Here is a 27,530-nt window from a genome sequence, read left to right on the forward strand (position 1 = left end):
TGGTGCCCCACACTGCAGCTGTTTGCAGTCCGTGTGGGGCTGCCTGTGCCTGCTCCGGACAGCCCCGCATGCTGTGAGTGGCTGCAGCAGGGAGTGCTGGCCGTGGGGCAGGGGAGGGGCAGCTTTTTCCTGTGCTCAGCTTTTCCCCAGGTTCCTTCCCAGCACAGAGGAAAGCGACTCCTTGTCTGCCCCGTGGCTGGCGCCCCACGTTGCAGCCACTCGCAGTCCACGCAGGGCTGTCCAGAGCAGGCAATGGCAGCCCCAGGCAGGCTGAGAGCAGCTGCAGCATGGGGCGCCGGGCGTGGGACAGGTGAGGGGTCTCTTTTTCCCCACCCTCCCCATGCTCAGCGCCACCTTGTGACCTGGCCCCACTGCCAGCCTGGACCCCGTTCTGGCTCTAGGCTTGCCAGTCAGGATTGCAGTGGTGGCAACAGCAGCTGTGGCCCCCTCCCCCCCACTTGCTGCACCAGGCAGTGTTTGCCACTGCGGCCTCTGGGCTGCCCAGCGTGTGAACTCCAGGCGGGCAGCAGCAGACAACACTGCCCAGTGTGGCACGTGGGGGGGTCGTAGCTGCTGCTGCTGATGGGCGAGCTGGGAGCCAGCTTGTAACTTGGCCCCGCCACCAGCTTGGGCTCCAAGCTGGTGCTGAGCGCAGGGAAAAGTGGCCCCTCGCTCACCCCGAGGCCAGTGCCCTGTGCTGTAGCCGCTTGCAGCCTGTGTGGGGCTACCTGTGCCTGGTCCAGACAGCCCTGCGTGGGCTGTGAGCATTTGCAACAGGGAGTGCCAGCCATGGGGCGGGCAGGGAGCTGTTTTTCCCTACACTCAGCACCAGCTTCTTCCCTGCCGGCCAGCAGGGGGTCAGGGCTGTGCACTGGCCCCTGCCTGTACCACGGGGCTGGCGGGCACTAGGAGTGAGTGGGTGGGGAGCCAGTGGGAGCACGGGGCCCACACTGGTGTCCTGGGGCCAGTGTCGGCAGGGCCCAGAGCAGGGTGGCAGGAGTGTGGGGTCCCAGCCAGCAGGGGCTCCTCAGTCTCCCTGCTGGTGCAGCCCAGCCCAGCTCTACAGACCTGTGCCAGCATTGCCCTACTTTGGGCCCCACCGGTGCTGGCCCTGGAACATTGCTCCTAAGATGGTGACCAAAGGGCTGGGCACCTGTCAAGGAGCAGGGCAGGGCTACCCATGCAGCCCTTGACAGCCTGCCAAAACTGGGTAAGCAGCCCTCCACCTGAAATAATTGCCTGCCCCTGACCTAGGCTATGTCCACATGTGCATGGACATTTGGTTCCTCAGGGACAACTAGCAGTGGTGCACCTTTTGCTGTTGCTACTTGTCCCTAGGGAACATCTGTGCCACGTGTCCTCTGGCACATGGCAGGTTACCCTGTGTGGGGTAGGGAGGCCAAGGCCAGCATTGGGGTGGCCCCAGCAGCCTTACCTAGGATTCTGGGCACCTCCTGAGGCTGCAGCTGTGGCGATCCTGCAGTGCAGAGCCTGGCTGGCAGCTGGGGTGCAACTCCGGCTGGCCAGGCTCTGGTTTTGAGCGGCGCACACTGCCCTCACATTTGCTGCTCCACTTTTTTTTTTCTTGTGGGTTTTTGACCCCTGAATATCCGGAGGTCAAATAATCCCCCCATGCTGCTTCCTTGCAGCGTGGAGAACAACCAGACGTATGCTATGTGGCACCACAGTTGTGTCCACAGTGCTGCAGGCTGTGTGGCTGTACACATCTGGATGTAGCCCTAGTCTTTACGTTTGGGGTCACTTTCTGTTTTTCACTTCCCATCTACATGTTCCTATCCACAACTCTCCACAATTCCTGGAAGAGAATTATTTACAAACCCTGCAAGTTTTTCTTGTTCCATATAAAAGAGTCCTTTTTGTATTGCAGCACAGTCCACTTGCAAGCTAGGAAGATCCTGACTGTAGTGGATGGTGCAGTTGCCCATAAATATACATATATTAGACAGTAAAATTGAAATGAATTACAAACTTGGCTTTGGATGCTCCTTATTTGGTCTTTGAGCTTTAATGGAGTGCCTGCTTACTTCCTGAACAGTTCCTCTATTGCCTACCATGTTCTCTAAAGGAAAAGTCTAGTGCCAACCTGAATAACTCTCCTTCTCCTAGGATACTTTAAAGCCTATTCATTTTGCAAGCTTGAGTGGGCCACCATGTTTCTTTTCTACATGAGCATGATTTCATGGATAATGGCCATCTACAGAAATTGTTGTGAAAACAAGAACCTTCCCCCTCTTCTTTGGTACTTCACTTTATTATCCCCATGAGGGTTTAAATAGAATCTCTTTAGTGGGTCTTCAGCAAGTGTGGATAGTAATGGATACCAGCATTTTGGGGGTGAAGACTTCACATGGAGTCTAACATGTATCAGGAGAAATGAGAATCTTCTAATTAGTTTGGTAAACTTAAGGATTGTAGGGAAATTAAATTAAAACATTATTCCACCGACTGTAACCACAAGAAGGAAGGGAAATGTTTAACAGATACGTTAAGCTTGGAACTTGAATAGGCAATATGAAGAAATCTGAATGATTGTTAGAAGAAAATAAAGCTATAGGAAAGAGAATAAGATTTTCTTTATGACTTGTTCATACATCATAAAACAGTAAAGAAAAGGACACCCTACACACCCCTCTATTTTTTTTTTTCCTAAGCTGCCTCTACTGGCTAAAGTTGGGTATGATGAGAAATGTTTATGGTCCTTCATAAAAGGTTGACACTTGCTATTTTAAGGAAGAAAACTAGCTTTACAAAAAAGAAAGGAATTGGAGATCATCACCCTTTTACGGCTTAGAAGCCCAAGACATGGTATTAAGTTAATGTTCAGATATCCAAGGGGTTGCCCCCCTTTCCCTGAAGGTGTTGTTTTACGTTCAACAGAATTTAAGAAACTGATGAGTAATTTCCAATTTTAGTAACTTTCTTTATCTCCAGCCCTTGTTTAGTTTTAGTTGAGACTTGATGACTCAATAAGCAGTTTTACTATAGGCTTGGTACATAACATTAAGTTTTCTCTTGTGAAACATTTTAGAAATATAATTCTCTTTGTTGCACTCATGATGTACAAGATCTTCTCCTCAGCTTATTTCTAAAAATCCTAGTTTTAACAAGTGTGTAATCTCATGTGTGCTGTGTGTGTTCATTTCTCTTTTGCTTTGGGTTGTAGAGGGGCTGTGATAGGAAAAATCAAGTCAATAGAAACACTTCTTTACAATATAGTCAAACAGGCTGTTGATAGATATTATATTTTTCTAAGTTTCATTCGGACTACAGCCATCACCTATATACACATGGACATCTGTAGTCCAAATTAAAATTGGCTTCTGTCTGAATTAACTAATTCCAATTGAATGAGGATTAAAGTCAGTGCAGGCTAGGGCCCTCCGAACTAGGTAATTTAAACTGTATTAATTAATATGTATATATGGTGTTGCTTTTAGGAAAAACAGTCCTTAGGAACTGGCAGATAAGCATTACAAATATCAGACCTGGAAAGGGAAACTTAGTTGGTTTTTTGCAACATAATAGAGGCTATGAGGCACAAAGATAACACCTTCACAAAGTCTAATGTGTAACAACAACACCTTACAGTGACTAAGTATCAGTATCCTGACTCTGCCCCTAGTCCCACCCAAGCATACTGGTTCTGGTCTGTGAAGAAGGAAACTAGCCCCCTTGGCCCCCCCCCCCCACACACATACATTGGCTGAGATGGTCATTAACACTGGCATCAATTGCACCCATTATGGCTTTTGGAACAGCACTTTCATAGATGTCAGTAGGTCCACAACAATGTAGCAGTGCTTAAACAAGCTTATTGTCACCTCTTAATTGCTTCCAGCCACAAGTGCAGATAAACCTGCACACAGGCTGCAAATTGAGTCTGTTACAGGGCTGATGGTCAATTCTTGTTTATTAAGCCTTTAAATTTAATTTGGAGTGTGTGATTCAAGTTGGTTAATATGGTTTAGAACAAGGGCTTTCAACTTTTTTTACTAAGTGTGCCCCCGGCAACCCCCTTTTTAATAAGTGTACCCCAGCAGGGGTGGCATGTGCCTGGATGGTGGCAGGGGGGAGGGGTGATGAGTAGCCAGACAATGAGCTGGGGGGAAGAGGGTGGTGAGCAGCGGCAGTGCGGCGCCTGTGGAAGGGCGCCGCTGCTCTTGCCATGCCCTGACCCTGCTCCTGTGAGGCAGCGGCACTCTGTCCCTGCCCGCCCCCGCATACCCTCTGGGACCTTTCAAAGAACTCCTGGTTTAGAAAATGGTGAGCACATCTACAAATAGCCAGAGTGTTCAAGTTCATCCCCATGTTCATAGTGCAATTCATTGTTGTGTCTCCTGGAACATACATACCTGCATCCATATGTGACTGTTTTATACCATTAGAAATCTTTTTAAAACGAAACACTGCAGAAATGACACGTGATGTCAAGAGGAGGTGTCCTGTTTGTCTTTTAAAGTTCCTTGACTACTTCATTTAACAACTCCATCTCCCCAGCACGTACTTATGTTTTGATCTTCAATTTTCAACAGATCTGTTAGCAGTTGACTCTCTCATTGTAGGCTCCGTATACTGGCTCATTCAATTAAACCTACTTCTGCAGATACCTGAAGCCTTGCATCCAATACATGTTTTAGATAATTTGGAAATGTAATATATTATCTTTTTACTATTAAAACTTAAGGATATTTTCTTTAGTTGCTTCAAGTTGTTTTCATAAGGTCCTGTTTATTCAGCAGCGTACACATACACAGTTCAGCATTTTTAACAACTATTTTTAATTATCCAAACAGAAATATCTATTTAATTTGGAATTGAATTTAGTGTAAAATAGAAACAGGAAAAAAAGTGCCCAAAATTTTCTACCTACAATTCCTTTCAAACAACTCCTACAAATATTTTCATCAAATATAACTTGTGGGCTCAAAGAAGATATAAAATCCAGAGGGGAATCACAGAAGAAGCCCTTGGAAAATAGGGATTTGGAATGGAAGGATCAGTTCTACCATTACTATAACACTGCACCAACAACACTATGCTTCTGTATATATTTAAAACAATATTAACCCAAACTTGTCATTTCTAAGGTACATTTGGAGTTGCTGTGTGTGAGATGCATCTTTTTTAAGTAAGATTTAGATTGAAATAGGCTGGCAATGTGCTAACATGACTAGTACATTGTTTTAATTGTCTGAGGACCCAGAGGGCTATATCTTTATGAAAAAAACAGCTGTTTACTTTCAGGGAAGTAATAGCGACCTTTTACACTATCAAAAAAAAACTGAGTGGAAAGCACTGCTGGCTACCTCCATTCAGATTTATTTTTGCCGAAGTAGTACAGTTTCATCCCTCTTGAAAGAAAGTAATTTAAAAGTGATGGGTTTATCTTTTCTTCTTTGTCTCTTGTCAGCTACAACCCGTCTCATGGGTTACTTGGGGAGGTGGGAGAGAATTTTATTGTGCCACTCTCCTGTCTCTGAAATGTAGTCCTCCTGATTCTAGTAAATCATTTTTTTCCCCCTGTTGCCTGACCCAGTTTACTGTGCAGTGCGTGGGTGTATGTATTGTATTCCCTGATGTCCATCTGGTAGTATAATACTATGAGAGGAGAATGCATTTTGAGTTCCAGCTAATTGTTTAATAGAAACCAACAAGTCGAGATGCCTGTAATTTTATCTCTCTGATTTTTGTAAACATCCTTCTTAATCTAAATAAAAATCTGGTGTGAGGAGAAGTGTTAATCACTTAGTGCTATGCTAATTCATGACTTATATAGCCTTCTTTCAGTTTCTGTTAAGTTCTCTAAAACTTTTTCTCCCTCTATTTCACAGTGGTAGTCGCTCTTCTAAAACATTTAAACCAAAGAAAAACATTCCAGAGGGGTCTCACCAGTATGAGCTACTAAAACATGCAGAAGCCACGCTTGGAAGTGGTAATCTCCGGATGGCCGTTATGCTGCCAGAGGGGGAAGATTTAAATGAATGGGTTGCAGTTAACAGTAAGTTGCTTGATCTTTTCCTGTGGGAGGTGGGTAGCAAATGTGGCCTAGTCATGAATAAGGACACCTGCATGTTGGGTATTTCTTCATGCACAACCATGTGTTGTACTGCAATTTAAAAAAAGCAAAAGATGGTATAGTTTAGAGAATTTACAGCAACTAAATGGCTCAAAATAAATAACCCCCTGCTATGTCTGTTGAAAATAGAAGTTTTTCCCCAACAAATCACTGCTTTTTGTGGTTATGAACAAATACTTTGGTTTTAAACTTTGTGAGTTCTGAAGGGGAAATGCCAGTGCTGTATTTAGCAAATAGCTGGTAAGGGGCCACCTTAGTGTAACTTCAGTGCTTTGGGGTGTTTGTACACATGCTCTGGGAGCAGGGGGTGCTTTAATTAGAGCGGCTCTGAGAGTTGCTCTGATTAAAGCACCCTGAGCATCTTGTGTATCAATGTCCCTGTGCTTTAAAATGGCAGCAGGGGCACTTTATCTAAAACTTGTCAAATGAGCTTTAGGTAAAGTGCTGTTGCTGCCATTTTGAAATGCAGGAAGGCTGATGCATGAGATGTGGGAGGCGGCTGGAGCCCAGTAATTGCCATGCTCCAGCAGACTTGATAAACTGAGTCTGCTCCAATGCGCTGGAATTCCAGTATGTTGGAGCAGCCCCCCTGCTCATGTATAGGCACCCTTAGTTTCCAGCTAAACCTGTTTTACTCAACAGCATGGTTATATCTTTCTATTATACCCCAGGGGATTATGCAAAGAAAAATTCAAAATTAGTCGCCGAGTCCCAGGGACAGGAGATCTGGTCATACCAAGCTGGCTCTGAGCCAGCATACATGGTTTGCGGCACTGCAGGCAGAAGCTGTGTGCTGTTGGGCCGGGTGGGCTTAATGCCTCTGTGGGGCTTCCAGCATTCAAGCGGGAAGCCACACATGGAGGCATGAAATTGTGCCATCAGACCAGGCTGACTCCATGCCTCCACATGTGGCTTCCCGCTGGAGTGCTAGGAACCCCATGTGGAGGCACAGAGCCAGCCAGTGCGGCCTGATGGCATATGGTTCCCACCTGCTGTGCCATGAGCCCCACATACACAGAGCCAGCCTGGCTTGGGTTGAAGGCATGCACTAGCGGGCCATCCAGGACTCAGTTGGACCTGTGGGCCATTGGGGGGCTCCACGTGCCATGAACATGAGCACTCCAAAGGCCTGCTGCCTGCTGCTGCTGCTGCCACCATTGGCAACAGGGGCTGTGTACCTTGGGGAAGGGGAGGTGGGGAAAGGAAGGGGTGCATGTGGTGGGAGGGCCCATGCCCCCCCCCCCCACACATCTGCCCACAGACCCCACACCCACCCCTGCAGGCAGGAGCTCCACTTACCAGCTGTCTAGTCATGTGCCACTGTGCTCAGTGCCTCCATATGGCACAGAGCCCACCCAGGTTAAATTATGCAAAATTATGCAATTTTGCATGGTCATATATTTTATGTGCAAAATTGCATGGGTGCATAATTGCATAATTTCCTGGGGGTGTATTTCTATGGTGAGTTTAAATCTTTGGATGAGTAGTTAGGGCCAAGTCTAAAACAGATGTTAAAATTGCAAGCAGATATGTAGAAAAGCTTTCCTTCGTCCCCTAAAAAATGTGCAGGTTTTCTTTGCAGCATTTCCAATATTACCCTCTTGTTCCCATTACTAAGCTGTTAGCCTATGCTTTGGTAACTTTTTCATTTGATTATTCTAACCTCCTCCTTCCTGTTTGTCTGTCTCTTCTGAGCCAGCCTGGGTAAAACAGACACCCAAATGTATCAACTGTCTTCTTTGTGCCACCTTTCTTGGTCCCCAGAGCTTTCACACAACAGGCTGCCAGCGGTTGATGACTGAATCTTTCTCCTCCATTGGAAGTTTGATTTTTTTTTTTTTTTTTTTAATTGCTCTTTTTACCATTATAATAGTACTGTAAAATCCCCTTTTTCTGAATGCTGAGTAGGGAATGAGTTCGTCTTGGCTTGAGGGACCCAAACAAAGGAAGATGAAGAACTCAGGAACTGCCCTGCCAACTGTGACCACTGGTCCATCTTGTCTGATGGCACATTTTACAATAAGCTAGAGGAAAATGGGAACTGCCCAAATTAGAGAAGTGTGGAATAAGCTTTTGCCAGAGGATTTTTCTTTTTCTTTTATAAGTGTCTGAGCTCTTTCTCTAATGCACTGAAGCGCTTCTAATGAAATTGTGGATGTTCTTGTTATCTGTGTAGATATCTAGCCTCTTTTCTGCATCTTGATACATTTGGTCTTTAGTTGCACAGGTCAATTGCTATTTTATATGGCTTTCACCTTCCAAATTTGCTGAAAATCCTACAAAATACGCTTTTTCATAGAACGCTAGTAAAGGATTGGGGAAGTCCTGTGTATACAGCGATCATGAAAGCTCTCATGGGAACATGGTTTTCGCATTTTCATTGGTAATAAAGATAGCAAACTGTTACAGATATTATGCAAATGTGTTGTCAGAAGGCACAGCTATACATCTGGGAATAGAACCCAAGAAGCTTGTTTCTGTGTCTTTTGTCTGTACTTCTTGGTGCCTGAAAGTTTGCATGTTATCTCTCCCAGCTATACATTTCATCCAATAAAAAATATCATGTTCTTGTAGTGGTGCTGTAGGACCTGGATTATTTGTATCCGAGTGGCTGGCATCCTGCTTGGCTCACAGCAGGTTGCTGAATTAAGGACAAGGTGCTCAATTTGCAGCTTTTCTTTTGTAGGGTGTTGTTTTTCCACTCAGGGTGGTCCCACGTTGGTGGTAAGAGAAGCAGTACCTTTTGAAATTAAAAGCCACAGCAAACACCTGAAGTAGCTCAGCAGTCCTGCTCAGTTGTCTGTTGTGGCCCTGTGTTCCCCCAGATGTTTTGTAGCGAGATTAAGAATTTAACACTTTGAAATATCCAGGTTCTACTGTACAAGTGAAACAAATGGCTGTATTGTATCTTTAACCCTGAATGAAAGGGAGTTAATGTGACAGTGTTTTACTGTATTTGAACATGCAGATATAAGAGCTACGTCATAATGGCTTTTGCCGGTGTCATTTGATACTAGTATAATTGTTACATTTGTCCATGTTCTTACTTTAATTGGCAGGCAATGCACATCTTCAACTGGAGAAATTACTTGTTTTTTTTAAAAACCTATGGGCTTCAGAGCTGTCACCAAAAAGGGGAAGTGACGGTGCCAAAAGAAGAAATAGGAAAACATTTTGTTTACTTGTCACACATTGGTAGTTTTGGAGGTTGGCAATTTGTTTCGTGGCCTCTTGATACTCAAAATGTGGGCCCAAGCAATGACAGTTATCTTCACAAAGCTCACGTGGTTTCAGATGCATCTGCTTTTAAACATACGTTGCTGTTTGTGGCTTTTTGGGAGTGGGGTTGGAAAACTTCAGAACTCTCAAAACTAGAAAGCTCAAAAATGGCTGTAAGCTACAAAAGCTGCACAGGCTTTTTGATATTAAAAGATGCTTTGTTTCCCCAGCAAGTCTTCCCTTTCTGGGACTGCTTTTCCTCAGCATGTCTCACCAGTTGCTATTGTTGTGTTTCCAAAGGGAGCCTGTCTATTGTGAAAGATAATATGCACCTAAACATGTGATCCATCAGGGTTTTTATTTATTTATTTATTTATTTTTGAGTTGCTTCCTTTTTTGGTGCTTGTTAGTTACACAGCAGCAGTTTGCAGCCAAAATATTGCATCTGATGAAAAATAGGATGCATTAAAAATAAGTAGCAAGGGTTTGTAGGTCATTAAGTTGCCATGTTGTTTATGGAGCCTAAAGGATCTCTTCTTCCTCTTTTATCAACTCCCTCCTCCCAAACTTCCATCACTCTACAAGGCAGTATTTTAGCAATCCTTAAATTCTGGGTATGCCAACACCTTTTCTATTGGACAGCTGCTCAAAAGGAACAATCTTTAGAATAGGTGAAGGCTGAGCTGTGGAGGGGTTTGTACTGCTTTGTCTCGGCCTCAGTCTTGTATCATTTGTGTCATGATGCTGGACCTGGGAACCTTAATATTACATGTGAGCTTAACAGTATCCTGCTAATAGGACTTTTAGGAATGTAGCATTTTATAACTAACAACTCTAAAAATGTTGTTTTTATAACTAGGGCTGGTAGTACAAACATAGCTATCTGAATGTTTCAGAGATTAGGTAGGAGAATATTCAGCCATTTGCACATCCAGAGTGACGAGCCTGGTTTGGATTTGAATTTTCATTCAGATAGCACATGGCACTAAAGGGCCTCATTTGTCTGTCCCCTGCAGTGAATGAGGGCAATAGTTGAATATATGTGTTCCATTTCCATAGGGAAATGGTTAATGACCCTGGTATTGAATCGACATCACCCAATTAAGATAGACATGGAAGGTCTTAAGTCTCTCATCACTGTTGTTGAATCTGCAAACAGACTGAAATGAGACAAACTGTGCATCTCTTCATTTGTCAAGGCTTGCTGCATAGCCAGGAGAGTTAGAAACTTCTGTTCAGCACTGCAAAGCAATTCTAGGTTCAGGAAATTACAGCAAGACCTTGAAGATTACTTTTGAAAGATGGTTTCTATCATGGAAACTGTCATAACAGGTGGCACTACTGGCACCCTGGCTGGTCTCATAGTTTCATAGTAGCTAGGGTCAGGAGGGACCTGAACAGATCATTTAGCCTGACCCCCTGCCACAGGCAGGAATGAATGCTGGGTTCACAAGACCCCAGACAGGTGATCATCCAACCTCCTCTTGAATTTGCCCAAGGTTGGGGCGAGGACCACTTCCCTGGGAAGTTGGTCCCAGATTTTGGCTACCCTAACTGTAAAAAATTGCCTTCTGATCTCTAATCTAAACCTGTTCTCCATCAGCTTATTACCATTGTTTCTTGTCACCCCAGGTGGTGCTGGGGAGAAAATTTGCTGTTGATCTCCCCTGATGAGTTCGTAGGCAGCCACTAGGTCTCCCCTCGGCCTCTTCTTGCTGAGGCTGAACAGGTTCAGGTCCCTCAGTCTCTCCTTGTGTAGGGCCTGTCCTGCTGACCTCTCACCAAGCAGGTGGCCCTCCTTTGAACCCTCTCCAGGCTGGCCACATCCCTCTTGAAGTGTGGCGCCCAGTACTGGATGCAGTACTCCAACTGTGGCCTGACCAAAGTCGCATAGAGGGGGAGTATCACCTCTCTGGACTGGCTTGAGATGCTCCTTTGGATGCATGACAAGGTATGGCTGGCCTTGCTGGCTGCAATCTGGCATTGGCTGCTCATGTTCATCTTGGAGTCAGTAATGACTCCAAGATCCTGTTCTGCCTCTGTGCTTTCAAGAGGGGAATTTCCCAGCCTGTATGTATGCTGTGGATTCCTTCTCCCAAGGTGCAGCACCCTACATTTATCGATGTTGAACCCTATCCTATTCTCGTCTGCCCACTTTTGTAGTCTGTCTAAATCTGTTTGCAGCCTCTCTCTCCCTTCAAGTGTGTCCACCTCACTCCACATCTTAGTGTCATCAGCAGACTTAGACAGCATGCTTTCCACCCCCTTGTTCAAGTTGCTGATGAAGATGTTAAACAGTGCAGGCCTGAGGACTGAGCCCTGGGTTACTCCAGTGCTCACATCTCACCAAGTTTGAGTACAGCCCATCCACCCCTGCTCTCTGGGTGTGCCCCGTCAGCCAATTTTTTACCCATCCAACTGTGTTGGCATCAATACAACAGTCACTTAATTTATTGATGAGGAAGGAAATTTATTGATGAAGATGGGACAGCTGCTCCACAATACAAGTGCCATGGCACAAGCTGAACGTTGAGATTTTAAACGCACTGTCATGGTATGTATGATTCCCTCAGCTAAGAGCCAAGATCTGTTTGTGGAAAGGCTTGAACTGCTGATGCTGGCTATGCTAGCACCATTACTGTTAAGAGGCCTTCATACTTAAATGGAGTTGTCTTGGCAGGCTTCATGAATAATACATTTCCACAGACTTAAAAAAGCTTCTGCTTTTGTGGATTTGTACCATTTTGGGCTGGGCTCACCCAGTAGCAGAAAATGTTCTTTTTATCCCAAGAAGTGTTATCACTGCTTGAAGAATTCAGTTGCCACCACTTTAAGATCTGCTCTGTAACATGTATTTTGTCATTAAAGCTTTATCTTTAATTTGGCCTGCGTGTCTTAGTATTCCTCAGTGTTCCTTTGAGTGATGTTGGAGCGTCCTGGGGAGTATCCAGGGCGATCAAGATCAGTCAGTTGAAAGAAAAATGAAGGTGAAGGAAGACATTGATTAGCTTGGAGTTAGGATACCAAACACAGATTCCTGATTTTTAAAAGGCAGTATGGATTTAGTGTCCATTGGCTTCATAAGTTACTGCCTGCAGTGAGAACTGCTCAGAGCTTAGCAACTGAATGTTTTGTTACCTTCTTAGAAGCCTAATTTTGGACTCCTATTTAAAAGTCACATCTAGGATAAATTGAATATCTTATTTCTCCCAGAGCATGTCATAGGACACCACTGGAAAAACAATAAATAAATAAATAAAGCGAAGAGCCTGGTTTGTTTTAGGGGAACATACTTTATGGTTTAACTACAAGTTCTTGATAGCAACCAGAAAAACAAAGCCAATTATATGGCATAGTATTTTAGTATAATTTTCATAGGTAATGCCTTGGAGTTCTTTGTATGGCATTTATTTTTAGAAAGCATGATAATTTTTATATAAGTTCTTTAGGGACTTCAAGGTTAACTAATAGCTAAACAGTTCATCACACTTTGGAGTTTAAACTGAAAAGCTTTAGTTGCTCATTTAAAAAATCTATCTTCAACAGAATGAGTGTGGCTTTGAAAATGTAAATATCTACATTAAAGAGTTGGATGAGTAAATAAGAATTTTCCTGGAGTTGAGACTTTTTTTCTGGTATATTTGAAATGTCAGCAACTTAGAATAGCTGGGAGCGTGCAAGAAACTCAACACATGGTGGATGTTTTGTTTGCACCCCACATTGTCTTGATAACAATGAGGATAGGATGTCTTGTCCTGTAACCCTGCTCAGCATCCTGTATTTCATAACTGAAAATGCATGAAGCTTGCAGTGTTATTAAATTGCTGCCAAACTGCTAATTAATTGTTTAAATACTTTACAGCTGTAGACTTCTTCAATCAGATCAACATGCTTTATGGAACCATTACAGATTTCTGTACGGAAGAAAGCTGCCCAGTCATGTCTGCTGGCCCAAAGTAAGAATACTTGTTACACATCACTGAGATTGCAACTTTTGATATCAATCTCTTTTTGAAAATTTTACACACTGATCAATTCCTTTGATATAAAAAAACCTTATGAAGCTAAGCTGAAGGAAATATGCTTTGCTTGTTATAAGAGGACCTGAAAACTTTAAAAAGAGGACCTGAAACTTTATGTAGGGGGAATGAAAAGTTCCCTTTTGTCTTCAATTTTTAATATAAAATGTGTTTTCTTTTTTGTTGGAGACTTTACTGGGAGCATGTTTTTCTGATACAGGTGGATAACTCTTAGTCCGTAATTGCACTGTTAGAGAAATTGAGAGCTCCTTTCTTAAATGTCCTAAGTAGATATTGAAATTGTAATGACTTATTTTTATAACTGTGTACATAAAAATCCCTAATCTTAGATGCTAAAATTTACATCCTTGATTCCTGTCATTTAATACTTTTATCAAATCTCAAGCTGTTTAATGTCTTCCAGAGTGGAAAATACATGAATTACTAATATAAACTTTTCCTTTTAGGCCATGTTTATACAGACTAAAGAAATTAGCTTTACTCGTTAATGTACCTTTCTCTCCCCTCCCATACATGTCTTCTTTTGTTAAATTTTATTCTTAAAAATGTCTGAAGTCAACAGTGCAAACTCCTGGACTGCTTGATATTTAATAGTTTCTGCAGCTTTTTGCTGCAAGCCAGTGAATGGTCAAAGTATACTGTAAAGTGTATGGTATTATTCAGAAATACTTCATAAAGTTTGTGTGTGTGCTTGCATATGTGTAATTTGCCTCTCTATAATATGCTTCCATATGCAGCATAGACATAGTGGTAATGTATATGGTTAAGTATGAAGAAGAAAGTATTTTTCTGCCCTACTATTTACCTGCAAGCAGGATAAATGCACTTAAAGGTCTTAAATTCATGATTAAGATGTAGAAAAATGCCCAAAGCAATTTTGTTTCCATCAAAAAGGATTGTAACAATGTATAGGAAGATATCTGGCACTAAATTCAGTGTAAGAATTGGACGGACAAAGGGATCTGTTTGAAATATCTGTGAAATGCCCTATGCCGGGGTGGCAACCTATGATCTGTGGGCTGGATCCAGAGATGGCAGTGGTTAGGTCCTAGAAACTCTCTGGAACTGAGCAGGGTCATTCTGGCCCCCCTGCCAGAAAATGTTTTTGATGTAGGCATTAAGCCTTGGACTGTGACAGGTAGGATGAACACCTCTTTAAAATGCAAAGGCAGGACATATGCTGTGGCCCCCCCCCCCCGGCAACATGGCCAGAGCAGAGCTGAGTGGGGCAGGGGTGGATGCGGGCTGCAGGATCAGGGCTTCCCACCTTGCTGCTGTTCCCCCAGGAGCTGCACACTGCCTGTGCACCCCCCTGCCTGCCTGGCAGCCATGGGAGGCACAACCCCATGCTTCCACCACCCTGGCAGCTGCCGTGCAGGCATGGGGCATGTCACTGTGTTGGTGCAGGGCTCCAGGGAAGAGGACAGCAGAGCAGGGAGCCCCAGGCCCACAGCAGACAGCCCTCATCCACCCTGACCCCACACACAAATCTGGGGGGCATGTGCCCTCAGTATGCCCACAACCTGGGGATATAGATTTCATAGACATTAGGGCTGGAGGGGACCTCAGAAGATCGAGTCCAGCCCCCTGCCCCAGGGGCAGGAAGTCGGCAGGGATCATGGTATCCCAGCAAGTTAAACATCTAAATGGCTCTTGAAGGCGTTCAAAGTAGGTGCTTGAACCACCTCTGGCACCAGTGTATTCCAAACCTTGGGGGCTCAGACAGTAAAGAAGTTCTTCGCTATGTCCAGCCTGAATCGGTCATGGAGGAGTTAGTGACCATTTGATCTTGTCATCCCTTGTGGGGGCTCTGGTGAACAGACATTCCCCCAGATCCTGGTGAGCACCCCTGATAGGCTTATAGGTGGGCACCAGATTGCCTCTGAGCCTGTGCTTTTCCAGGCTGAAGAGTCCCGTGGCTCTCAGCCTCTCACCATAAGGTCTGTTTTCCTGACCTCTGATCATGTGTGACTCTCCTGCACTCTCTCAAACTTTTCCACATCCTTTTTGAATTGTGGATATGTGGAGAGTCTCCCTCCCATGCACCCCCTGTCCATGGCTTTGTCTTGCTCCCTGCCCCAGCCCTGCGGCCCCATGTACCACCCTGGCTGGGGAGCACCCCAAGCCCCTGTCCCACTCCCTCCTTTACTACGGGGGCCTTGATTTTTGGCTCCCTCCCCCCCACACCCCATAGACTTACTTGCAGGCAGGTACTCTCCATACTGCCGGCTCTTTCCCGCCCATGTGTGTGTGTTTGAGTGTGCATGTGCACATGGTGACCCTGCGTCTCGCTCCTGGCAGTCCCTCGCAGCCCCTTCCAGGCTGGAATGCTACCAGCCTGCAGGGGGAAACCCAGATCCGTGCGCAACGCTGTGAATCTAGGACAGTGTCCCAGAGTCATGCAGCCCAGGAATGGGACTTGATGATCCCATTCTGGGACTGTCCCGCCCAGTTAGGGATGGGTGGTCACCCTAGCCCAGGGGCGGGCAATTATTTTGGGTGGAGGGCCACTTACCCAGTTTTGGCAGGCTGTCTAGGGCCGCATGGGTAGCCTTGCCCCTTAACAGGTGCCCCGCTCCCTGGTCACCATCTTGGGACTGATGTCCCAATGTCTTGGGACCTATGTCCCAGGGCCAGCACCGGTGGGGCCCAAAACGGTACGCAGGATGCCCTTTCTCTTCTCCCTCTCTTCTCCCCTAACCTCTCTCTTTCCCCCCGCCCTTATGTGCAGTTCCAGCAGGGGGCAGTCATGTGGTCCCAGGCCAGAAGCCTCAGCTGGGACTTCCGGCTGGGGCCCGGTGGGCCCTGCTGTTGTGGGAGCCTGCCAGGCTTCCCCTGGGTCCTACTGCCCTTGGTTCCTGTCATTTTTGACAAGAACCAAGGGCAGATGAATATTAAATTTCTAAATTTTTTAGGGGCCGCATGGGTCAGATAGAATGGCCTTATGGGCCATATTTTGCCCACCCCTGCCCTAGCCACAGGGCTGGGGCTAGATTATGCAGGAGAGAAAGCCAAGTCAAATGTACAGGACCCACCTAAAGCCAGTGTTGTATAGTGAAACAAGTAGATGAGGGTGGTATGTATGAGTGAATGTTAAACAGATTAAGTGTTGTTATGCTGCTGCTGACTGTGAGAATGAGACCCAGTGCATGTTCCTGTTGGTCATAGGTGAATTGCAAAGTTTTTTCTTTATTTTTTCTGATAGCCCATCTCTTCCTTTTCCCTTTTCCTGTCTTTGTGACGAGGTATTTAGCAGAGTTTGCAGACACATTGGAATCTGGCAGGCTGTGCTGTGAGCGCTTCTGCTATAGCCTTCAGCTTGCAACCTTTGAGCTGCCAACTGTATACCTTAGCACCTGCGCTGCCCCAGCCCTAGAGTGTGAATGTGAGTGTGTGTGTATATATCTCTTAATACATATATTTTATTAGAAACTGTTAAAAAAATATTATTTACATGGCTTTGTAGGGTTAACATGGGGTTTGTGATGTTTAGAAAGACAATATGGGACCGTGTACATGGTAGCTACATGGGTTCATTGTTGGTGCAATCTAAGACATGCAGCTAGTAATGCAGCCTGCAGGGGGTTAAAATGGGGTGGCCCACGCTATGCCTGCTCCAGACTTGCCCGCCCATGCTGAGCAGTGGCAGCAGTGATGGTGGCTGCGCAGAAACTACTGCTGCTGCACATGGAGGGGAAAAGCAGCCCCTCCTCTTTGCTGCTGCCAGGCCTTTCTTGGTGCAGCCACCCAGAGCCTATGCTCAGGCTGCCCTGTGGCTCTTTTGCACTGCTACCGCTGCCTCACTGAGTGGCCTGGAGGCAGCAGTGACAGCAGCAGAGAGGAGCCACAGGGCAGCTGGGGTACAGGGTCTGGATGTCTGCAGCAAGAAGGGCCCAGCAGAGGTGAGGGGGTAGGGCTGTTTTTTTTCCCTGCGCCAAGCAGCAGGCTGAAGAGTCCCAGGTCCCTCTGCTTTAGCTTGTATGGCTTGCTGTGCAAGTCTCTGATCAGTAACGGTTGCCAGAGTCTGGAATGGGCTTCCAAGGGAGGTGGTGCTCTCCCCTACCTTGGGGGTCTTGAAGAGGAGACTGGACGAGCACCTAATCCTATCAATACAAAAACTATGTGAACACTATACATTGAGGTTGATCAGTTGTCAGACTACTGCTTTGTTGTTTTTGTTCTGTTTTAAATAATTAAAAACCATGTATTCAGGTAGTCTCCCATTTACCAGTACTTGCAAGACAAAGCCAAGAACAGCTACTTTTGAAATCTGTCCAGGACTCCATGTAGAACTGGCCAAACCAGTTTAACCAGGTACAAGAGGTAGAGAAGACAAAGGACTCGCACTCTCTAAGGAGACAGTCCTCAAAGGGACAAGCTGGGAAACAAAGAGAGAATTACAAACCCCTGACAAATGGGAATGTCAGGATAACCTGTGCCTACCTAAAATTTAGAGACGGCAGTCAAGTGTGTAGAATACTTCAGCGTTCTAGAGTTTTTTTTAATTTCTTTTTTGTCTCAGATCAACATGGCTACCAAATATATCCATACAGTTTCTTGCGTTAAGAGCCCCTTTGTACAAATTGGCACTTGAGGAAGTTGAAAGCAGTGAAAGGTGCAGCTATCCCTGTACCATGACAATTAAACTTGGCTGCTGACAAGAATAAATAAAGCAGAAGTAGATCTTCATGGGCCATGAGTCTCTTAAGTTGAAAAAGTGAACAAACTTGAACCTTCATCTTGCCTCTCAACATCTCCTTAGTTCTCTGTCCCTTTGGTAAGTGAGAGCACCAAAAATGAACATAGAATGTTAAACTGTTCATTTAATATTCTTTCATTGGATTTAAATTTGACATTTAAATTCCCAAGCATCTGTTCTATATGAGGTGGTGGTTTTGTCCTACAGTCCCTGCCCCCCCCCCCCAACTATTTTCATAGAGGAGGAGTTGGTCTTATCTTTGGTATATAGGTACATTTTCCCATTTATGTGGGATTACTGGTATCCATGAATACAAAAGCCAGTTGGTAGGATTCACCAGGATTTAGACAGATTAGTCCACGGGTAAGTAAAATGTGGCCCATGGGACGGATCTAGCCTATGGAGGGGGACTCCATCTGGCCCATGGCAGGTCCCTCCGTCCCACCTGGCCCAAGCTCCATCTAGCTCTTGGCATGTTCTGCTGCTCCCTGGGTGCACAGTGGGGCTGGGGGAGCTCCACAGCTGGACTGCCTTTCTAGGCAGCCCAGGCAGCATTGGCTTCTGGCTGCCCCGACCCTGTGCCCATTCTGGACTTGGCTTGGTGGAGCAGACCAGCTCTGGACCAGTCTGAACCTGTGCGCACAGTCCCAACCCTGGCCCGCCCCGTGCCTGCTCCAGACTCACCTGTCCACACCAAGTAGTGGCGGTGGCAGCAGCAGTCAGGCAGAAACTGTTGCTGGGGTGGGGGGAAGCAACCACTTCTGAGCCTTTTTTGCTGCAGCCACTCAGAGCCTATGCCCAGAATGCCTTGTGATTCTGGACTTTTGGGGCATGCTGGCCTCCCATGGCAGCTCCCCAGAGCTATCTATGTGTTCCGTGAGCCCAAATAATTGCCTGCCCCTGGATTAAACAGTGTCATTTGGGATGGTTTGATCCTCCAGTTTGTCACTGTAAGTATATCTCTTACTCTGCATATTAAGTATCATTTTGTATGTGTTTATAATACCATCCCTGAACCTTATGGAGAAGATTATATTTTCAGATGAGCCTGATCTAGCTATATGGATCAGGTGTAGGCTGCATACGCATATTCATATAACACAAGATAAATCTCCCAGGTTTGTTCTCCCAGTAGAACAACTTACTTGGGGCCATGTGTACAAAGACATACAAAGAGTGGAGACTTTGTAGTGCTAGTACTGTGCAGTTGAGGGGCCTGTGCACACATCTCATTGCACTTTATCTGCCTGGTAACAGACAGCAGCAGGGCATAGGGCAGCCCTGACTGGCTGATCCAGACTATCCATGATCAGCCTATGTTTCCCACCAGCACAGTGTGGGGATTATGAAGGCACGTGTTCTGTTCCCTGCTGAAGCAACAGAGTCTAGTGAGTGAAACACTGTCTCCTGGGGCAGGAGGGAGGGGGTGGATACTGGAGGACTACGCTCCTTTGTTAGAGAACCAGCATGTACAGACACTTTCTCTCCCAAGAGAAACTTTCCAGGGAATGATTTAACCCTGGTTGTTTCTAGATTATTTTTCTCCTGGAGCAGCCATTTTTATTCTGGGAGAAAAGGCCTGAACATCTGTATACTTGTGGCTTCTCCTGGGAAAGCAGTAACTCTCCCAGGAGAACCTGAATGGCTGTACAAGGCCTTAGTTTGTAGTAATAGCATGATATGCTTGTTTGCTCTGTTGCATGGAGATGTAGATACTTGCTCATGCTCTTGAGTCAGTATGTTGTCAGCTTTTGGTTTGCCTTTTCCACTACCTGCCCAGATGGTGCACCTTTAGAAGCTTTAGTTCCAGAATACTGTTTTCACTACTAAATTTAATCATGCAGGGAATGTTTTCCCCTGTCTCTCCCCAGCTTATCTGTAAAAGTAACAAATGAAATGGTGAGCCAGGCATGTGAGAATTACTAAAGTGCTTGAAGATACACCAAGATAAGATAATCTTTACTTCTGATGCCTGTTGTACCAGAGAGATCTTTGGTGTTTCTCATAGTTATACCACTTTCTATCGATTAGTCTGTCAGATCATGTGAGCTAAGCAGGGTCATTGCTTGTTCAAGACCTTGCTAGGAAGATGCCAATTGATACTATCTGCCCCCATCCTCCTGGCTCCCACTGCTGGGAGTGCTGGAAGGAGCATGTGGATGGGGACTCCATGGGATCCCCATGGGCAGAGTGTGCTTAGCAGAGTGGATGAAATGGGGCTGTGGGCAGGCAAGGAATGGCATCCAGGAGTGGGATAGGTGGGCGGGGCCAGGATCATAGAGTGGTGATGGCACAGAGTCGGGCCCTGAGACAGAGCTGTGTTCCCTGCAATGGGCACTGGTTCTAACCATCCCACTCCCTGCCTGCCTGTGGTCCCATCCCATTTGCCTGGCCAAGCACGCCCTTCCTGCAGGAGTCCCGGGCTGTTTTCCATGGAGACCCCAGCTGCTCACTCTGTGCTGCATGTCTGGTGAGGAGGAGTGGATGTGCTGGGGTACCCAAGCAGTAGAGCCAGGTTTGGCAGTGGCAGTGGAGATGCTGGTGGCAGCAGTGGTGGAGTGTGAAGGCAAGAGCAAGCCATCATTGTGGGAGCTGCCAGGAAGCTGCCATACCGCCCCTGCCCTGCCACCTGGACCCCCCCCCAGACTATAGCTCCTGGCATTCCCAAGAGCCATGTTGGGGGGGTATAGGGTGGGCTGCACTCCATGCCACGTGGCACCTCTGCACCCAGCGGCAGTGGGACCGGTTGTACACACCATGGCCCAGGCTGCCTCCCGCATCTGGGCTGGACAGGGCCAAGGGACTCATCGTGGGCTGGATAGAATCACTTGGTGAACCGGATCCAGCCTGTGGGCCATATTTTCCTCACCCTGCTTTAAGATCAGGTGCTCCAATTTAGTAGATGGCTTTTTCATCTGAATAAGTACAGAGGTAATCCTTGGTATACTAGAGGTACTTGTAGGTATACAGATTTTCCAGTGAGATTTAATTAGGGTTACCATACATCTAGGGGTGCACTGAAAGAGATTTTTTTGGGATGATACTGATGGCCGATTTTTAAGGAGCCATATTGGCTGATACTGATCTGATTCTAACATGCAGCTGGGCAGCAGGGAGAGTGGCATCTGGCTGGTAATCCTGTTGTGGGGGAAGAGGCACGGAGGGAGGCAGATTGAGGCCCCTGGTATGAGGGAGGGCATGGGGCTGGGGCAGGCACTGTTTAGCCAGGCCAGGGTGGGGCATGGGACAGAGCCACAAGCAGATTGTCCAGGGGGAGGGAAGGGGGCTCCCACTCTGCATGCATCCCAGGAGGGGGTATGCCCCCCCTCCCCGATCTGCACATGGTGTGGGGTGGGCTGCTGCAGGCTGGGGCTGTGCTGGGCTCTTCTTGGTGGGAGGGGCTGGGCTGGGCTGTGCTGTGCTCAGGGCAGGTGGTGGCAGCGCTGGGAGGGTGCTATGGGGGGGGTGCTGCAGCCACCCTAAAATCCACCATAGTCCTCTTCCCAGCGCCAATGCAGCCCAGCCTAGTCCCCCACTGGGAAGAGCCTAGCACAGTCCCTGGCCCACAGTCTGCAGCAACAGTCCACCTCACATGCAGATCCGGGGGCACATGCCCCCATGCTCTCCTGGGTTGCATATAGCAGTGGGAGCCATCCCCCGGACAAGCCTCTTGTGGCTCCATCCCACGCCCTGCCCCGCCCTGGCTGAGCTGCCCCTGCCCTACTCTCTCCCTCACCATGGGGACCTTGGTCTTCTCTCCCCTTACCCTTCCCCCACAACAGACTTACTAGCCAGGTACTGCTTTCCAAGCTGCCAGGCTGTGCTCCTGTCCATGTGCATGCTGCAGCTGTGCACATGCATGAGGCATTTATCGGCCACATCAAGGAAAATAGCCAATTCCAATACTATCAATTTTCCCTATATCAGTGCCAATCTGACATGGGACCGATGTATCGATGCACCTCTACATACGTCTGGTTTTCCCAGACATGTCCTCTTTTTGGGATCTCCCATCTCTGTCCAAATGTCTTTTTTTTTTTTTTTTAATATCAGCAAATACCCAGGATTATGCTCTGTCTCTGCATTCCTGCCCTCCCTGTGCGTGCCAGCTGCAGGCGAGATGCTTGGTTTTGCTACCTGGCTCAGGTGACAGCTGCTTGCTCAGTACACCCCCAACCCCTTCCTGTCACCCCCTCCCATCTGTGCAGCACAGGGTTCCACCCTTCCAACTGCACTAGCTCCATGGAGGGAGCACTACCACCATGGAGGGGAGGGGAAGGGAGCACAACAATGGGGTCCTGCTGTGACACGTGCTGGCAGCGGGTGGTGACCACCGTGGCACCTTTGCCTCTTCTTTCTCCTTCTCTTTTGCTTGGGATTGCTGCCAATTGTTGTCACTGTGGGCCTGTTCCTTGGCTAGTGGCAGCTGCATGTGCGCCTCAGCATGCATGGTGGGGACGGGGCTGGGGGAATGCAATTTATAATCTTGGTGAGAACACAAGTTGATATTTCTTCTGAAATTGTGTAGTGAAAAGGTTTACCCTGTTAGTGATTTAACTGAAAACACCTTGGAACAGGCCATCCTTGATGTAAATTTGGCCCAAAATGTAGGCCTTAAGTAAAAATATATTTCGTTATATATATTCAGTTCATTCAATATATTTCATGTAGTTCTTTGTAATGTATTTGAAAATGTTCTCATAATTTTAAATCCAAAGTGAATATTTTTTTTAACAAATGTTCCCCTGCACTTGGCAATCCAAACATCATGGCATTCTGTTATTCTACTAATAATGGAAAATGAAACAAAGTACACTATTTTTGTTATCAAAACTGGGTGTAGCAAAAAGAGAGATTGTATGTGGCTAATAAAATTTCAAATTCTGTCAGTTTTAATAATTTAGACCAAGTGTGTAGGCTAACCAGGGCGCTTTCTAAAAGCATATAATTTTAACTTAACTGTGTGTTTCGAACACTTATCTCGAAGACCATTGGTACTGCCTTTTTATATGGTTCATTGGTTTCTTTGGGAGGATTTTACAACTGTAAAGCTCAGCAGTCCTTTTTACTCCTAGAGACTGTTCTGGACAGATGATGACATAATTATTTGGACCTGAAGTTTCCTGAATGTATGGAACACTGTCCTGAAACAGATCAATAAAGCCAGTACCGTATCTTTTTGAAAATCCTTGAAGACTTGCTTCTGCCATTATGGGGGGCAGAGGGGTGACTTGCTTTTGTACTTTCTTCTGTGATATACATTATGTAGACATGAGGTTTAAAACTAACTGTATACAGAATCATAGAAAAATGGAACAGAAGGGGTCTCAGGAGGTCATATAGTCTAATCCCTGCTCAAGGCAGGATCATCCCTGTCTAAGTGATCCCAGACAGGTGTTTGTCTAACCTGCACTTAAAGCTGCCAGTGGTGGAGATTCCACAGTTCTCTAGGTAATCTGTTCCTGTGCTTAATCCTCAGAGTTAGGAAGGGCTTCCTAATAAGCGGCCTCCCCTTGTTGCAATTGAAGCCCGGTGTTCCTTGCCTGGTCCCCTGGACACACAGAACAGTTTACCGCCATTTTGTCTTTGAAAACTGTTATTACTGCCTCCAGTTTTTTGCTCTCCGAAATATTCACTATTCTTTCAGCTTTTCAAGTATATTGTATTTTCTTGACCTCTGATTATTTTGATTTTAAAAATGTGGCTAAAACCTTCGTATAAAGGTGTACAGCTGTATAATGCTGTATAATGCATTTGTGCTCTTTGCCTTAAGATGTTAATAACAATAATATGAAGTTCTTATATAGAGCACATTTCACAGTAGATCTTGGCATTTTACCAAGAAGAGATCATTGCTTCCTTTACGAACAGGGGAAGTGACTTGTCTAGGCTCACATAGCAGGCTGGCAGCAGACCTGAGCTAGGAATAGAATACAGATCGCTCTAGCCTCAATCCAGTGCTTTGTACACTAGACCACACTAATCATGTACACTTCTTTAAAGGGGAGCATGGAGCCTGAACACTTTCCTTTTAAATACTAACTGAAATGTATTTTTCCCAAATGATGGAATTCCTTCAGGTCCATGTGCCAGAGTGCTGTTTGGGAATGAGGAGGATTTCTAGTTTTTTAATAATTAAAGTTTTGCTCATAATACAGACTTTAATAAAGCTTGCTAGCAGGCTTTAATATAGATATATTAATTGTGATATTCCCAAATTTCAAATGAGTTCTAAATATGGGATTATTAGGTAGAGAATAGCCATATTGGTTCTGTCTATAACATTTGAAAAATCTCTTGGGGGGTAAAGCAGTCTCATAAATATGTTGGACCTAACATACTTGAATTGGACTGGAAAGTCTCACCCTGATGATTCTAACTGATATTTACTATTCACACGTACTTGGTAGTCTGAAGGGGAAGAGGCACTTTTGCTTCACAGAAATAGAACTGAAGGAAAGCCTCTTTGCTGTGGATAACATTGCAATTGGTATGTACGTAAAGAATGTAGGCGCATATCTATCTGCAAAGGCATGTACATGGATTCCAATGGGAATTAGAGGCCTAGAGGGGAGTTAGATGCCTACATTATTTGTGGGGCTTAATTTTTATTGACATGAAAGGGATTTGTGTAACATTTTTTGTATTTCCCCTTATCACTGTGTTTAAAATACATTACTTTACTACAATAATAAGTGGAATTGCTACCTCAAAATAAGGCTTAGAGACCTAATCTTATGCTACCTTATAATTATGTAAGCATTTTGACTGTTGTAGGGAATGCTTGCATGGATTTTGTTTGCTGGATTGGTTCTGGGTGTGAATAGGCTTTGCATGATATATGCAAGTTATTTAAAAATACTATAAGAAAGGCCAGTTACAGTAGGGGCATGGAGAGGAAAATAGATGCCTGGAATATAGAACTCTGTCAGGATAAGAGCTCTGGAAGCATTATGAGAACCAAGTTCATTCCTTAGTTTAGTATGGCTTTAAGTACCCCTATAGGCTTTTTACATGACTGAGTTCGCGGTTTTTAAGAAATACCCTTCCTTTTTGTTCCTGTACAGATATGAATACCACTGGGCAGATGGGACAAACATAAAGAAACCAATTAAGTGCTCTGCACCAAAGTACATTGATTACCTGATGACTTGGGTCCAGGATCAGCTGGATGACGAAACTCTTTTTCCATCTAAAATAGGTAAAGGCAAACAGTACAACTGGAAAACTGCTGTAAAGAAATATTAATATGACTAGTGTTGTAAAGCTTTTAAGTTGGTATGTGAACTTATAAGAAGGAACAAATCCTACTTCTGCCTCCCAAAGTTGAATAGACAAATAGTTGTAAATGGCTGATATAAGTTTCTTTTTAAAAAATTGTTAGTTGAAGTAGGGCTGTCAGAATAACTTATTAGTGTGGTGAAAGATGCTTTTATTGGGTTTAGATATAATTTGGGTGCCAAATGAGAGACATGATACACAACTGAGAAATCCTGAACAAAAACCTGCCATGATTTAGGGTATAGAAAAGGTCATTTTTGTTTAACAAGTGACTGTTGGGTTTTGTTTTGTTTTTTAAAGCTTTCTTATTTCAAAAGAGGGGGAGGACTTTTCCTAATCAAAAAAGAAAAAAGGAACAGTGACCTTGGTGTCTTTGGGAAGACTATAGTCACTATTCAGAAAAGATGCATAGTCCCAAAGTCTGATTTGTGGCTTGAGCATGACTATAGGTAGAACTTGGTGATTTCAAGAGAAAGTGGCAGTGTTTGTGGATTAAGGGAATTTCTTGAAATTCATGGCACAACTCAGCTGCTTAAAACAAATTTAAAAATGTGCCCTGGCTAGTATGTTTTGCTATGCTTAAGTAAAAAGAATGAACTTTAAATTTTTGCTTTCCAGAAGACTAATAGCATGCTGCTTGTTCTGAAGCTCAAAATTTGCAGGAAAGGCTTGTATCTCGAGGTATCTCCCATTCAACTGTATATGAAAGCCAGTTGTGGAAACAGGAGGGGAAATATCTTAGTTGTCTTTTGTTTTTGTGGCAAGGGTCTTTGGGTAAATCTGATATCTTTTATTAGACCAACTCAAACAGTTGGGAAAGTTCTTCTTGGCAGGCTTTTGGGTTTAAATACCCTTCATCAGGCTGAGGAAGCATCTGCAGTTGGTGTATGCTCTTCCTGGATATAGTAAAGAAGCCAGAGTTTTTGTGAGTTGTTTCAGAAAGGCACGATAAACCTGTAACAATGGAGAAACAGACAACATGTTAGGAATAAAGCTTTTTGTGCTTGCTTGTACATTGTTTCAGACTTACTTACACAATGAATCTGGCTTGTGTCTTTTTGTATAAGAACACTTTCTTCTCAACTATCCCCAGCAGGTGGAGACATAAGACTAGATTACAACAATGAAAATTTCATATTGTATCTGTTCAGTAAATAGGAAGGCAAAATCATTTTTTAGTATTCATAGTAATGTTAGTACTAGTGATGATTAGATATTTATATTACGGTAGGACTCAGAGGCCTCAACTGAAACTGGGACTCTGTTTTTCAGGATCCTGACACATTTATAGTCTCTCTTTTTTTCTTTTTCTTTTTTTTTTTTTTTTATAGGATGCTAGACTGTATTTTGAAAATTGTGAAAGACCTTAAGGATCATAGTGACATAAGCAACTAAACCTGAGTTCCCAGTATGATGGAGTTGCTAATACAGCAAATGTGATGTTGCATTGCTTGAATTAGAAATACATTGAGTTGAAGTAGGCATGTTTTATTACCACAGTATTAGGAGTCAGTTACTTGCATCTTGGTCCAGTTCTGGTATCCGTATTTCAAAAAAAGATTTGCACAAATTGGAAAGGGCTCAGAAAAGAGCTGGCCAAATGATTGGAAGTCTGGGGAGCATGTTGTGAAATGAGAGACTAATGGACCTTCATCTATTTAGTTTATCCAAGACATAGTTAAGTGCTCATGTAGGCACTCAGGGTGCCTGTACATGTGCTAGGAGGCTGCTTTGACATGCTGTAATTACTGTGAGGTGGAGCAAACTTGGTTAACTGAGTCTGCTGGAGCATGCTAATTAGTGCACTCCAGCCAGTGTCTGTCTCATGTATCAGCAACCCCGTGCCTCAAAATGGCAGTGGGGGGTGGTTTAACTAAAGCTTGTTCAACAAGCTTTAGATAGCGTCTCCATCACCATTTTGAAGACACTGATACATGAGACACTTCAGGCACTTTTAATTATAGTTTCATAGTTTCTAGGGTCGGAAGGGACGTGAGTAGATCATCTAATCCTGCCCCCCACCATGGCAGGAAACAATACTGGGGTCAAACAACCCCAGCAAGATGTTCATCTAACCTCCTCTTAAAAACCCCCAGGGTAGGAGCCAGGACCACCTCTTTTGGAAGTTGGTTCCAGATCCTAGCCGCCCTGACCATGAAGTCGCGCTTCCTGATATCTAGCTTAAACCTGCCCT

The 27,530-nt window shown here is 45.0% G+C and overlaps 1 protein-coding gene across 1 annotated transcript in view; it reads left to right on the forward strand.

Annotated features, from left to right (window-relative positions):
* Nucleotides 1-5,754: 5,754 nt before the first annotated feature.
* The window catches only part of MOB1B (MOB kinase activator 1B), a 30,749-nt gene continuing 8,973 nt past the window's right edge, over nucleotides 5,755-27,530 (forward strand). The window contains exons 1-3 of the mRNA XM_019534271.1: nucleotides 5,755-6,019; nucleotides 13,179-13,272; nucleotides 25,123-25,256. Of these exons, the coding sequence (XP_019389816.1) occupies nucleotides 5,785-6,019; nucleotides 13,179-13,272; nucleotides 25,123-25,256 (463 nt within the window). The 5' untranslated portion in view covers nucleotides 5,755-5,784. The remainder of the gene's footprint in view (nucleotides 6,020-13,178; nucleotides 13,273-25,122; nucleotides 25,257-27,530) is intronic.

The sequence above is a fragment of the Crocodylus porosus genome, unplaced genomic scaffold, assembly GCF_001723895.1.
Source record: "Crocodylus porosus isolate Cpor-Errol unplaced genomic scaffold, CroPor_comp1, whole genome shotgun sequence".
Lineage (NCBI taxonomy): Eukaryota > Metazoa > Chordata > Crocodylia > Crocodylidae > Crocodylus > Crocodylus porosus.